This window comes from Candoia aspera, chromosome 4 (genome assembly GCF_035149785.1).
Source record: "Candoia aspera isolate rCanAsp1 chromosome 4, rCanAsp1.hap2, whole genome shotgun sequence".
Classification (NCBI taxonomy): domain Eukaryota; kingdom Metazoa; phylum Chordata; class Lepidosauria; order Squamata; family Boidae; genus Candoia; species Candoia aspera.
The window spans coordinates 51280189-51295940 of record NC_086156.1 but is presented as its reverse complement, the minus strand read 5'-3'; the positions used below and the strand labels follow the sequence as shown (position 1 = coordinate 51295940).

Here is a 15752-nt window from a genome sequence, read left to right as displayed (position 1 = left end):
TCAGACTTAAAATAGCTAGATGCTGGGGGGAAAAAAATCCTGTTGCTTTACTGAAAACTCTTAGGTTCTCACATAACTTATTACACACTTAGCAAGAAACACTCATCATCAAAACATCCCTTAATAGTCTATCTGAAAGTAAATTTAAGATGCACAAATACATTCTAAGGACAATATAAATTCAGCCTATTCAGTCACTACACTGTTAGGATACATAAAGTGTTTATTCTCTGACAAAATTCAGAAAAACTCTGATGAGAATGTTGAGGAAAAAAGCTTTTCTGATGCTGCCTCAAAAATACAGAGGTTGCAATTCAGTCTAATTACTATAATCTTCCCTGCACAAACCTCACTCAGTTCCGATATTCAATTCCCTATGAGTTGATTCAGTTGTCCATCTTTTCATAAAATTGTAATCAATCATGAGACTTCTGTATTAGTTTATAGATGGCAATTTCATGTCATACAAATTAAGTAGCTGATAATGAAATTAAGGTCAGTAAACCATCTCAGCAAAAAAAAAATCTATTATGTTCATATGCATACTTTTAAGCATATATTTTGTTTATTTAGCAACTTTTAATCCACAAAAACATGGGCAAAGTTTTCAAAATAATTTCACAATTTTTGCAACATTAGAACTTCTTGTGGTCTCTAGACTACTAACATTTCTCATTAGTAATTTTATTTTTCCTGCAGAGAACAGGAAAAAGTTGGTTATGTACATAGATGCTGATAATTTTTTATTCACAACTTTACTAAGAAATGACCAACTTGCTGGTGATGATGGAAATTGTAATCCATCATCTAGAGGAAGCTTGGCTGGGAAAGGCTGTTTCAAGGATTTGATTTTGTCATCACATGTAGTTTATTCCAAAAATATATACTAAAATCTAAACTGCAAAGAGTAACAAAAAATCTGTAAAATATAAAGAATATGCCAAGCCATTTGCATATTCCAACCCTTTAGGATTTAGGGACATTTCATAATGCTGTATCCAGCACATACCTGTTGCAGCCTTATACAAAGAAACTTGTATTTTGGGTTTACTAGGTAGATAAATAGAAGGTGAGATACAGATACACATGCTTTTATATGAACAATGCAATACCATACACTTCCTGTTTTTTTTTTTAACTTTATTTTAAAATGCTTCCTGATTTACCCTGAAAGCCTCATGGGCAACACCCTACTCAAATGATGATCTAACTTTATCAACTGTTAAAAACCATACTGAAAAAGCAAACTGCATGAGAGAATAAATATATTTATCTGATAGGTTAATGTAAACTAAATGTATGTTCAGTATCACCTGTGAATTTTACATCTGAGCTGCATTTTGTGATTCATGTTTTGCTTTTGTGGAAATGGAATAAATCACCTTGGAAATGGAAATATTTCTTTTGTCAAGCTCTATTTTTAACTATTTCAAAAGAACAAAAATAAACTGAAACATGAAAACATTTTTTAAAAAACTTGTTTATGATCAACCTCTCTACATCTATGCCAGACTTAATATAGTCAGTTCTGTGGTTCAGTCCCTTTCCCTAATATATTATTAGGGGTGATTCTTTTACTTATTTTGAAGTTTTTCTATACATGGAAGTGTTAATGTTTATTAACTGCATAACATATAATTTTCAATATGACAGCAATTCATATTGTGTGCTTTTCTCACAAGTCACCAAAATGGGCTAGTGCATTCCATGTTTTAAATTAGTCATTTATATTATGGAATATTTATATATAAGCACATCATTTCATCTAAAGAACTGAGTTTGTAAAGGTGTTTCACACTTTCCTGACCTACAAAAATACTGCAGTTATGAATGAAACATTATCATTTAAAGCTCTTCAATATCATTCTCATTAAGCCAAAATAAAGCTTCCTGAAGTCTGAATTGTTTATCCTTACCTGCAACCTTAGGCCCACCAGCAGATCCTGGTTTTCTTGTTGTATTTGAAGGATTTCCAGGTTTTTTAGGTGCAGGAACCTTGAAACCTGAGGCAGCTGCAGATGGCCTATTTCCATCCACTGATTCTTCATCATCAAAGCTTTTATCTATAAAGGTGTTTTTAGAGAAAAACATGCAGTATAACTCCATGTTCTTTTGTTTTTAAAGGAAGTATTTACAGCTGTAGTATTCACTGCAAGTAACAAAAATCAAATCAAATGGAATGGAATGTCATTCTTTCAGGCTACAAGTAATAAAAAAGAAAAGAAATAATGCAATTTCATTTCATATAATGGGCTTGCAAATGATGCAATTTATAATTTTAAAGTTTAATCTTCGGCAGCTAAGGAAAAAATCCATCAGGCATATATTTCCTGTCTACTTACAATTTGTAGTTCCAACTAAATCTTTACATTCTCAATTTAATCCAGCATTTCTGTAAGAGAAACACTGCTTTTCTACTACTCATACTTGCCATTTCTGCTACACATCCTCCCACAATGTGTCTACTAACGCTCCCTGCTTCATTCCTTCCACCCTGATTTTAACACTTACAATCACAGATCCGTTTACAGATCAGCCGCCTCATTCCTCTGACAGCTCTCAATGGCCCTTGCACTAAGATGTTCCCACTTGCTCACATAGCCGTACAGTTGGATAATCAAAATATTAATCAAAATAGTCCATATAAAACTGAGAGAAAACACCATAGATTCACCACAGAGATTTGTGCCGGCATCCTTCTGTCTCTTCCCTGCACTAGGTACTGAAACAGCCAATCGGCTGCAAGGTGACATCATCTGCTGGTAGCCACTGCTAGATGAAAAGGTGAAAAATTCTTCACACATATAAACTCATTCCCACGCACAAACATTTGCATACCCTATTCTGTGATATCTGAACAGGGCATAATTTTCTGAAAAGGTTTTTAATCCTAAAAATTCAAAGATATCATCTGGCTTGTAAAATTTCTTTCCAGTTTGTACCATGTTTGCTTTCATTATTTATTGCAAATTACATCCATACTCTAATGCTAAAAACTTAGCATTCCATGTATCAAGTATTAACATTTCACTACCCAATTAAGGAAATTGTGTTTTGGTAGGACCCTAAATGAAATGAAAAAATCAACCTGTAGTTTCTCGTCAGAGATATGGGCGAGGCCGATACAGAACTGCGTAACAACACACAGACACGCACACAGACACACACACAGATCTTCTTTCTCTGAAACCTTTTTCAGTTATGGTTTTCCTGTCATGGAACTCCTCTAATTCCCATATGCTTCATCCCAGAAAATGCCACATCTTTCTACAATAAAACTAGATTTCTATTATGTTTGGTAAAATGTGTTTTCAAACTGTGACTTTAGATTCAGAAAGGAATGTTTAGGTAATGCTGCTGGAAAAATGTTTTGAAAAATATTGACTTATACCATTATTAATTCTATATCTCTAAACCACATTCATACTGTTATGGGATTTCATATCAATTTTTAATGTGTATCCAAAAATGTCAGAAGCATTTCCTTCAAACAATCATTCCACGTCTCTAAGCATGGTATATGACTCTAAGCATTTTGCATGCCGGGGTATGTTACTATCAGAATGCAAGAGGAAGGCAGAAAACACATTATTCTACAAGTCTCCATGGTAACTGTGCTCTGCCCTTGCACATGTACTGGAAGGCAACATTTCAGATCACTTTAACCCTTAAAACATAGGAATTCAGCAGAATATCCTACTATTATAGGCATAATGAAATCAAAAGTAAAAATATATTGAAGATAATATTGAACAGCAATGGTTGCCCCCATGGTTCTGTGTAATTATTATAGCTTCTCAAAAATTGTTTAAAAAACTTACTAGAAAAGATGTATATGCAGAAATCATTAGAGCTATTAAGGTTTCCAAGATACAAGAGGCATCCAGCTGGTTAACCTTAGTGTAAAAATAATCACCAAAAGTGATGGTCCGGATTTGTATTACTTATCTATAAGTAATAAACAGATTTGGATTCAAACTCTGCATCTAGTGCATAGCACAAATTCATTAAGGAGACTACAGAACAAAAAAAAAAAAAGAGGGGAACAGAGTTCCCTGTTCCCTATTATTCCTGAGTTTTTAAGTGTCTCTTTTGGGGGACTGAGGAACCATGGAGAACAGTAGGTGGGCTCAGGATGCAAGGGAAAATGGCAAAAATGGGCTCTTTCTCCTTTCTGCCAATATGATCAGTCAAAAAGCTTCTATGAATGGAAGGAATCCTTCCATTAGTGGAAGGCTACATTTACATAAAATTCAAACATTTTCATTCAAGAATGCTTACATTCTCTAAAGTTTTATGCAAAATGTCAGTTAAAATTGGAATCTAAAATACAGTTTTTCCATTAACGTACATATCATTTCCATCTAGGCTCTGACTTACCCTGGATGCTGACAGGGAGAATAACAGCCCACTGTGGAGCCTTCTTTCTGGCCTGCTTTAATGTTCAACCCTCAACAATATTGAATAGGTGGTTTCACAAAATCCCATTTCATGAGAGAAATTGCCCGTGGCCAGAATGAATTTGAGACTTTAGCGCATGTATTCTGCACTATTCCTTTTATGAGAACTTACGCACTGATACACCTAAACCACCTCCTTGTAGAGATCAAACTTCTAATGAGGGTGAGGTGATTGAGCTCCTACTCTCAGACTGGAACCCAATTACCTCAAACAGAGTTGCCAAGTTCTTCTCAGCAGCTATTGCCACAAGAAGGCTTAAGATGTCCTCTTGGAACAATATAATAAGGAAGCTCCTTTATTCTTTCATTTAAATTTATTGTTTATTTATCTACTTTGTCTTGCTGTTTTATTTTGTTTTGTTTTGCTTTCTAAAATGTAAATTTTTAACTTGGCAGGTCCTTAGGGTTTTATTCCATTTGAGACTGCATTTAGGTGTTGTTTAATTTAGTGTTGTAACAACTTTGCTGGTCCTTGACCATAAATCAATATACTTAAAACTATATGTTGGGCCCCCTATAGCATGATAAAAAGAGTAAATTCTTTGTTTTATCAGAACTACCAGGAATTTTTATGTTAATAAAAAAATGTTTTAGATCACCCATTTTGCCAATTTTTTTGCAAGCTGGCTGCTGGAAGGCATGGACTATTGACTTTTGTGACCCTTGGATTAAAAGCAATGGAGCAAAAGGATAATAAGTTCCAATTATATCCCATTATTGGAACATTCAAAACAAAATCTGTCCTTTTGGAACACAGAACATCTAATTGTTTAGAGTTCTTTTTTCCTTTCTAATCAGAGTGGAATGGGCTACTGTTCCAAGCTTGAAACAAAACATGTTTTCTCTGCATGCTTCTATTAACTATTACTTAAAAGTACCCCAAAAACACATGCCAACTTTTTAATTCAGCTATTACACTTATTAGAAATCCATATTTTTTATTTTAAATAAGCAGTATTTCTTTGAACTATTACAATCTCTTATATGGATACAAATCCATTTTCAAATGCAAGCAATAGCTTCCAATCATGTATCTACATAAAGCACTGAATACAGTAGAGCACTGAATCTTATAAATATGTCCAAATTTCACAACTTATCTGACTTAGGAATTCTAGGGAAGAGATAAATAAATAAAAATTGAAAAGTAGAATCAGTTGCTTAACTTAATTACATCACATTATGACATCTCAAAGGATTAGTAATATCACATAAATAATCATATATAACTTTTGAAGTATCTGACATTTGCCCAAATTAAAATAAACAGATCAACAATATAGACTGAGCCACCAAAGCAGCCCATTAGCTTTTAAAAGTAACAACTATGATTCTAAGTTTGATGCAAGTTGCAAGAAAATATGACGAAAGTTTAACTTTCAAAATAAATTATCAAAAAGCTGAACCATCTAGGCTAAAACTGCAATAGTATAGTGAACCAATTATATGTAATGCCAAAGTTGTTTAATACAATAAAATTATTAAAAAACTTTTTTTTAAAAAGAATTTTAAATATTATTTTGGGAAGCTGGAAGGAAAATTAAAGGGAAAGAAAACCTTTTCAGGCTGTGAAACCTGTTTGTTTTTTTTAAAAAAATCCTGAAAACCTCTGATCAAAAGACAAAGCTCTTGTGATAGAAAAGCATTTCCTACAAATTAAAAATGAACTGCACGTAATGCTGACAAATCACTGGATTTTGAGAAATATTTTTAAATCTGATTACCAGCTACTGCTACTCAGTGCATGTGTTCTATCATACATTTGCCCCACACAAATTGTCCTTCAACTGAAAACAGAAGAAACAATGTTAGACCATAATGTTATCTTGTTGGATTTCTTATAGGCACGTCATGGCAGAAACCTACTGCTTTGCTGATCCAGAAATGTAGCATATACAGTACATATGAATGAGCAACTGAATAAATAAATAGATATTTAGATAGCACAATGGACTATAAGGGGTGTGAGAGCCAGTTCCTCATCATCATTCATGATACAAGACACTGTTTTTATTATAACTCTTTTAATTAACTGTAGAAAGGTTAACTGTATGTAGAAATAACTAATTTTCACACCATCAATTAGAACAGCAGTTTTACATTTAGCATCTCCTTTGAATGAGACCACAGATAATATTTGTAAAAAAATTGGTGTGAACCGGGGGAAAAACTCATTTGCATGAGAATATGTGCTTTCTTTACAGGTGTTGAATATTAGTAAGATATGATACACATGAAACCTTTGAATTATTATGGGTAGATTTAAGTACTATTTAACTCTTTTTGGCACAATTCTTATAAATCATAAGTAGAACCAAATGTAACATCATTTTAGATTTAAAAAGATATGTTTTAATTTACTGCAAACCCCATAATGCAAGCTAATTATGTGGTAGCCATTTCAATGCTTTGAGTGATTGAGTTTATAATGATTTTGACTGGCTTTGAGAGATGTCATTTTGTCTCCTCAGGAAAGGCGACAACACTCTTTTTGCTTTATCTTTATTTCATATTGCTCCAAGATATGTTTAATAATATATTTTTCAGGATTAGATTACAATTTATTTAAAAATATAACTATCCTGTATTGTAAAAGATCTGGCAGAGAAGGCATGCTGTGGGTACCATCTGCGAGGGACTTACATTTGATGAGTCCCAGGAGGCGGGCCTTCTCTGCCATGGTGCCCACCTTATGGAACATTCTCCCCCACACCCGACATCAGGAAGTCCCTCAAGACCTGGTTATGTCACCAGGCCTGGGGGTCCCAGGGAACCAGTGACATTCTAAGATAACTCCACTATTGTGATTGATATATTCACTCTTTCTGTGCCTTGTGGTTTGTATATTTTAATTTTTAATAATACTTTAATTTTTAATAATGATCGTTTCATGTTTTGTAATGATTGTTCTTATATATTTGTTGTTTTATTTGATTGTTGTATGTTGCCCAGAGAGGTGGGCGGCCATATAAATTTGATACATAAGTAAATATCTTAAAAATTAATTAAAAATGCAAATATAAAGCATTATTCAATATAAATTAATTACTGACATAATTAAAACATGAGTTAATAATGGCTAGGTTGTATTGATTTCAATGGGTCTACTAAAGCCACATACAAAATACTGTTTCTTGACCAACCATTGCCTTATGAAGAAGCACTAAAGGTTAAGGAAAACAAAGACATTTTGAAACAGCACAAAGAGGGCCATTTTTGACAGGCAAGACTTTCTCCTATTTATTTAAAGGAACATTCATCTTTTATTTATTGTTTTAGCATTGTTTGCATTTTGATGACCTGAAAAAGCCTCAAAATAAATGTACTTTTATACCTGTAAACTATTTTCTAATTCTAGGTGCTGAACAGCTCATTATTCAATAGAATCAATCACTCATCTATAAAAGCTTTAATATAAGGATGTTCTTTATAGCATTGTTCACACTAAATTATCTGGCACTGTTAAATTATGCATGAATATAGTACCTACAACCAGTAAGCTATTATAAGCTTTCTTCAGTCACATTAACTTTTATATCCTAGGAAGAACATGAAATAGAATCTCGAAATGAAATGAGGAGAAAATAAGACTTTGTTTAATCTTTTTCATCTGATAACAATCATTAGGAAAATTAGTAAAAGCATAACCAATTCTACTGGAGTGATCATTTATCTATAACAAAAGAATCCGTAGCCAAATGTATAGTTGCTGCAAATGCTCTGCATTTTCTTTACTTCCATGGAAATTGAGTTTAAGTTGCTAATACATGCTCATCTTTGTTTTGCACCTCTTAAAAAGAGAACTAAAAAGCACATGAAATCTAAGAGAAAATTACAACTATACCTGATGTAGCTAGAATGCCTTTACATAGCCTTTAGGGTTAGGGTTATACATTTGTTTGTTTATTATGTACTTATTTACTTAGTTTGCAGTACATATAACCTATTCCAATCCCAAAGGACTATAGGTGGTATACTAAATCAGGTTTGACAAACAAACAAACAAACAAACAAACAGAAACATAAATAATCAATGTATCTTTCAGAGTAAGCTCAGAATAGGGGCTAGAGAAGGAAAAACTAGGGAAGGGAAATAGAGATCCTGAATATCCTGTCTAAAACAGACACATTGGAAATAGAATACAGGGATTGTTTTACACATTTCTCTAGTGCAGGATTAGATCGTATTTCGCTACATATGAGTTTTGTTGCAAATACAGGAGTATTATTTTTCTGGCAATGTATTCCAATAATTCTGAGAGATTTCAAATGAGGACAATAGAACTGAGAAACAGAATGAAGTTTTTCAAATAACATCACAGTAAAATTTGTAGCAGGAGCCTAGGTTTTGTAGAAAGGCCTGCTATGTACTTGAGTATTGTAGACAATATAGCAACCAATATTTAATTACAGAACACTATAAAATTCTCCACCATGGAACATTTTCCCCAGCTTCTAATCCTTGCAGAAGGATCCTCCTTCTAATCCAGAAAGATACCACAGTCAACGGTGACAAATGTTGCCAAGACATCTAATAGGACCAAGACCAAGTATATTTTACTATTCAAGTCCCACCAGAGGGACTTGGATAATATCAATTAACTCATAATAGCAATCAATGCTGTTTTCATCCCATGTCCAGGTTTGAATCTTGACTGAAAGGCATCAAGATAATTCATTTCTTCTAGGATCCTCTGAACAGGCAGTCCTCGACTTATGACCACAATTGAAACTGGAATTTCCATTGTAGGTTGTTATGGCCGTAAGTTGAGTCACCACATGACCGGACTAGATTTTACGACCATTTTTACGGCGGTTGTTAAGTGAATCACCACAGTTGTTAAGCAAGTCCAGTTTCCTAAATGGGTGTTTTTCGTCATAAATGCAAGCTGGTTGCCAAGCACCTGAAATGCGATCATGTGACCACGGGGTGTGTATGTGTCACAACATTTTGCGATGCTCAGAAGTGCTTTACAGGCCGTAAAACACCTATTCTAAGGCTGTTGTAACTTCGGACCATCATTAAATGAACGGTTGTAAGTCGAGGACTACCTGTAGCTGATTTCTCACCACATTCTCAACAACTACACAGTTAAGCTTCTCCAGAAGCATTATCATCCTTGAGTGCTTTTCAAGGTAAAGCCCTGATGGATCAAGGGAATGTTATTTCTAAGTTCTATTAGTTTCCAGTAACAATTTTGCAGTGATTCATGATCTATGATGTGTGCATCAGGAACAAGAATCATATTATAAATCAGACAATATACTGCCATGGATATAGAAAAAGACAAGATTTTCTCATGTCTTGATACTTTAATCTCCCTTCCCCCTGGAGTTTTTACAGAACTCTTGGAAAAGGTTTAGGAAAGGAGAGAAGCCACTGAAACAGAAATAAAAAGCAACTTACACTAGACATTTTTAAAGTGGATAAATAAGCTAAGTTGTTCTAAACTACACTTACAACATCATATTTTACAATGTCTTTTTTTTTCAACAAGTGGTGTAGTAGTAGCTCAAACAAGCTTATAAGGCAGTTTAGCTGTTTTCATCAATATAATTACCAACCAATAAAAAAGGGAAAAGGAGTTCATCTGTTCATCTCTTCCAAGAAGCCCTTTCCTCCTCAATTTCTCCATCCATGGATATAAAGAAGCATACTAGTGGTATTACTAGAGTAGGGTAGATTTATAGCCATCGGGATCAGTGATCACTACTAGACTTATTGCTATGTGTTTTTATGATGTAGGAGAAATAATAATAATTTTAATCATAATTATTATCATAATTATTACCATAATGCTACTGAAGTATATTAACTGGGCCTTAATTTATCAAATTTTCCACTAGAATTTTGAATAGGCAATATATTACATAAAAAGCACTGTACACTTATTATATTTGGTTAGACATAAGAGATTTGCAAAAACCAAACCAGTCAAACACTCAGGTTTTTTTTTTCAGTTAGAATCCACTATACAAATAGCAGAAAAACCATTTTCTCCCCTGGATCTATTTCAATATCTCAGCTGCAAGTACTGAGAACTTAAAGACTTCTATGACAATGCCTACAAATAAACCTTGGAAAAGACAAAACAAGATCTAAAAACAGAAATATAGAAGCGACTTTATAAATATATTTGATCACTAGTACTACAAATATAGCCTAAAACTGGAATACAGTGCTCTGGTCCATTTGCTGGAGAGTCTGGATAGACAGATCAGAGGGGGAATTAGAATAGAGAAATATGCAACCTTTTAAAAGTCTGCAAGCAATTGAAACAGTTGGTTGCTAGTAAATGGTAAGTCTAAATCATACCAAGGATTCAGACATCAACACCTTGCCTCAACACCCATTGTGCCCCCCACCCCTTTTCTGGAACTTACTGAAGTTGGGATTTCTGAACTTTGGAAAGAACTGGCTCCAAAGAAGGGCAGAAGAAGGATCCAATGTCTGATCAACCTCTGCCTACCTCAACAGAGGGAAATCAGCAATCTCATGGTTTCTGGAACAACGTCCCAGGAACCAGAACGTAACTATTTAAACTAATTCACTTAACACAAACATTTTAAAAAGTGTTAAAGTATGACCTATGATGATAATGCATACCAATTAGAGGGTTTTAAAATACATTTGGAAAGTATTTTCCTTTCTTGATGTACTTTAAGAATGTAGCTCAAAACAGTCATGAACGAAAAATAAAGTAGGCTACTGTAAGGATTCAGTTCCCAGACTGAAATAAATGATGGGCCTCAGTCCAGTTTAAAAAATGGGTATGGGCAATATTGTAAACTCTATTGGCATAACAAAAATAAAATCAGTCTAACTCTTCAGCTTTTGTGCAAAATCTAGATTTGAGAAAGCAGAAACTTTAAACTGCTCATTTACAGCAACTGTTTACAATAATTAAAATGTGACCGCGGTGGCGCTGCGGGTTAAACCGCTGAGCTGCCGATCGGAAGGTCGGCGGTTCGAAACCGCGCGGTGGGGTGAGCTCCCGTTGCTAGTCCCAGCTCCTGCTCACCTAGCAGTTCGAAAACATGCAAATGTGAGTAGATCAATAGGTACCGCTTCGGCGGGAAGGTAACGGCGTTCCGTGTCGTCATGCTGGCCACATGACCCGGAAGTGTCTACGGACAACACCGGCTCTAACGGCTTAGAAACGGAGATGAGCACCGCCCCCTAGAGTCGGACACGACTGGACTTTACGTCAAGGGAAACCTTTACCTTTACCTACTGTATATCAATATATTCCAAGACAATTCCTAGTGGTAAATATAACACTAGCATATTAAGAAAAATTATTTACTTAAGAAGTTGATAAACAATAATAGACTGCTTTACTTCTCATAGTAATTTACAGATCTTCAAAGACATTTTTAATGCAATATATTGATAACGATTTAAGAATTGCATTCTTGTTATTTTAGCCAGCATGGTCCATTAATTTTGTACAACTCAGTCCTTTTCTTATGAATCACTATTTAACTAATTTCTAAAACATGTGGTTTAATTTGAAAGAATATTATATTATTACTGAATTAGAGTTAGATGGTTTACAATGAGAAGTTTGCCTTTTTAAAAATCAAGTAGAAGTTGCTGGATAAGAAGCAGGAAGCCAGTGGGTTTTATCATCCACAGCCTCAGATCTTAGTTGTAATTTGCAGGAATTTTCCAGGTAACTAATTAGCACAGTAAATTTTCCAAGAAATGCACTGTATAAAAAATGGCCCTCATCCATCCAGCATATCAAAAAAGAAAAGGTATTCCTGCTTAAACAGACTATCCCCTCTCTGTTTTTCTCTTTTCTTTATCCTCTCCCTTTCTATTTTTATCTAAAAGAAGTTAAGCCAGCTTCCATCACCCCAAGCTGCAGAGCTGACAAAACACTAGCAGATCTGCATAATAATATCATGCAGTTAAAGTGCTACCCATACCTTGTAAACAGGAATGTAAATCACAGCACTGGCTAAGAGACTGGAAATGATTTGTCTCTGTCTAGATCTGTATCCTATCTTCCACTGAGAAGTTCAAGGTGGTGTAGATAGTACTCCCTCCTCACCACAACAATCCAGTGAGGCAGGTTGGTCTGAGAGTAGATCAATGTTCCAAAGACACCCAGTAAACTTCTGTGCCTGAGGGCGAACCTGAACCTGGGTCTCTTCAGTGCTGCTTCAATTCCTTAATCACTATAATATTTGGATCTCTTCCAAAACAAAAAGGTCAGTGTTAGAGAATGCTTAAAACACGGAAAATAAATAAATATGCACCCAACTTAAATGGTAGTCAGATTATACTCAAGATTTTATAATACAGATGTCAACAGTACACAAAACATGAACTGCCAGATGTACAAGCTGCATTCAGAAGAGGCAGGCACTCAAGATTACATTAGTCACACTTGTAATGTGTAATGGAAAAAGCCAGCAAGTTCCAAAAAGTGTCTATTTTGTTTTATTGATGTATTGACTATAGACAACAATAAATTATGGATAATCCTTAAAAACATGGTAATACCAGGCCACCTCATCTACCCACCTATTAAAGCATTTGTATGATGACCAGGAATGCAACAGTTAGAAAGGAATATAGGGCAATTTAATTTTCAAAATTGGGAAAGGAGTGCTCTAAGTCTGCATTCTCTCATCTTGTTTAATTTATTTGTTGAATATATCATGAGAAATGTTGGCCTAGAAGAAATAGATACTGGAATTAAAATTACTGTGAGAGACATCAACAATGTCAGCTATGCTGATTATGCTACTCTAATGGCTAGAAGTGAGCAAGTTTTCTGCTGAAGGTAAAAGAGTATGCAAAAGATGGTCTGCTGTTTGGTAGTAAAATGAACAAACACTAAGATGGTAAATAGGCAGTGCCAATTCAATGCAAAGAGATAGAGAAGAAATTGAGACAGTGCCAGGCTTTGTCTACCTAAGCTCAAACATTCACAGGAATAATAATGATAGCCATGGAACAGAGATATTTTCTGCTCAGGAAAAAGACTATGACAGATCTAGATAAAATGTTAAACTGAAGAGACACTGCTTTGACAATAAAGGTACATTATTGAGGTCATGGTTTTCCCAACTGTAACATACAACTGTGAAAACTAGATATCAGAAAGTCTCAATGAAGAAAAAAGGATGATTTGAAATGGAGAATACCTTGAAGTACAAGAACAAATCATTCAATACTAGATGAAGTACATGGAGAGAGGTATGCAGTGGCAATCTTAGGATTCTGTCCTGGGCCCAGTGTGCTTCAACACTTTTCAAATGACTTAGATGAAGGGATAGAAGGGATACTCAGGCAAATTTCAGAAGACACAAAGCTGGGGTGACTTGCTAACCAACCCCACAGAAGACAACCTCAAGGTTCCAAAGGATCTTGAGCGTTGAACATTGGTCTCTATCCAACAAGATGCTGTTCTATGGAAAGAAATGCAAAGTTCTACACTTAAGTAGAAGATAAACAGAAACAAGATAGGTGGTACCTGGCTTGGCTCAATAACTTCTGAGAAGGAACTGTGTGTCCTGGTAGACCACAGATTAAGCATGGCCTAGCAGCGTGCTACAGAAACCAAAACAGCCAATGGAAGCAGCATAGGTATAATGTCAAAAATCACTAAATGTACCACTGGTCAGACTGCACCTAAATATTGTGACAAGTTTTGGTCACAATACAAGGATGCTGAGGAACTAGAAAGGGTGCAGAGACAGCAACAAAGATGGTGACGAACTTTAAATTTGGAGGCTAAATGCTTATGCTATGAAACCTTCTGCTTAAAGAACAGAAGGGAAGCCATGATAACAGGCTTGAAGGGCTGTCACAGGGAAGAGTGTGTGGATTTATTCTCAGTAGTGTCTGAGGGTAGGACAAGAACCAATGGGTGGAAGCTTTACAGAGACAGATCCAAACTTGAAATAAGGAGGAATGTCCCACCCGGAAGAGCTATTAAGCGATGGAATACCTCCTGGAGTTGTGGATGCTACATCACTGGAGATTTCCAAACAAAGGTTGGACAGCAATTGTCTGGAATGGTCTGAAAATTCCTGCAGTGGACAGGAAGTTAGACTAGAAGACCTCCAAAGTCCCTACCTGGATTCTATGATTCTAAGTAAAATTAGACTGCTCACTGAGAGCACTAATAATGAAATCAAAGCTTAAATATTTTGAACACATTAATGCAAATGCAATAGTCACTGGAGAAGCTTCCTGAAGCTTGGAAAAATTGAAGGGAACAGAAAAAGATGCCAACAGAGGACAAGGTAGCTAGATATTATCACTGATGACATAAGTGTGAGTTTACAAGAACTCAAAGCAGCAGATACTGACAGGCAATCCTTGCAAAACAGTGTCTATCAGGCCATGAAAAGAATGTACTGTTTGACTGAACAATAACTATAGATCTTCTATCTACTAAAAATAAGCTCCTTTAAATATGGTGAAATTTTTTCACAGGTTAAGCGTGTAATGAATTGTAGTTTGACATCAATCAAAAGGATTAATATTGATTTATTAAGCTACTTTAAGTAAAAAAAATTACCAATGTTTTAAAATGTTTCAGACAGTAATACCATATAATCAAAGAAATTTAAGGTACAATATTTTGATCTCTAGAAGAGAATTTTAGGGGACGTAAGATTCTCAGAATATCTTTGACTAAAGGAAGGATATGGGAATAAAGCAAATGAGAAATCTGTAAGGTCTTTCCATTATTAGCAGTGAAAAACTTGGGAAATGCGGCCACAACTATGTCTTACTAGTCTGCCTTAGCAGCTAACATGCTTTTCTTTGCAATATGACACCTTAATTTTTTACAATTCCATGGGTAATCTAAATATATTTAGCTTTTCTCCTCAAGAGAAAATACGATTCCTTCCAGAAACAATCTGAAATTGCCTCAGTCCAAAAAACTATTGAAATGTGGATTGTTTACAAATAGGAAAAATTAAACATAATTAAGGCCTTAAAAAATGAGGTCAAGGACCGCAAGTGTGAACACCACCTTGCACATGTCAGCATTAAACACAAATATGTAATAATTTCAATCTATCTGAAATACAAGTTCTGTTTAACAAGCTTTAAAGTACAAGGAAGTTTTCTATTAAATATACTCCAGTTTGATATTAAATATAGCATGCTATAGGACAATCCATTTTAACCGTAATTTAAAATGATTTGTAATCAGGAATTAACCCATCTATGCCCTTTCAACAAATCTAAATCTTCCAACAGTTTAAAATAAGAACCAGTATAGTATTATGGTTACAGTGTTGGACTAAGCAGGGTTA

At 34.8% G+C, this 15752-nt stretch overlaps 1 protein-coding gene across 19 annotated transcripts in view; it reads right to left on the bottom strand.

The window, feature by feature from the left end:
* CLASP2 (cytoplasmic linker associated protein 2) overlaps positions 1 to 15752 on the bottom strand; it is a 142469-nt gene that overhangs the window by 82287 nt on the left and 44430 nt on the right. For 14 of the 19 annotated variants that reach the window (XM_063304103.1, XM_063304104.1, XM_063304108.1 and 11 more), the window contains exon 8: positions 1917 to 2063. In XM_063304103.1, the coding sequence (XP_063160173.1) occupies positions 1917 to 2063 (147 nt within the window). Of the gene's footprint in view, positions 1 to 1916; positions 2064 to 2511; positions 2684 to 15752 lie in introns of those variants that run through there. The other 5 variants (XM_063304118.1, XM_063304115.1, XM_063304117.1 and 2 more) reach the window with 3 other exon arrangements.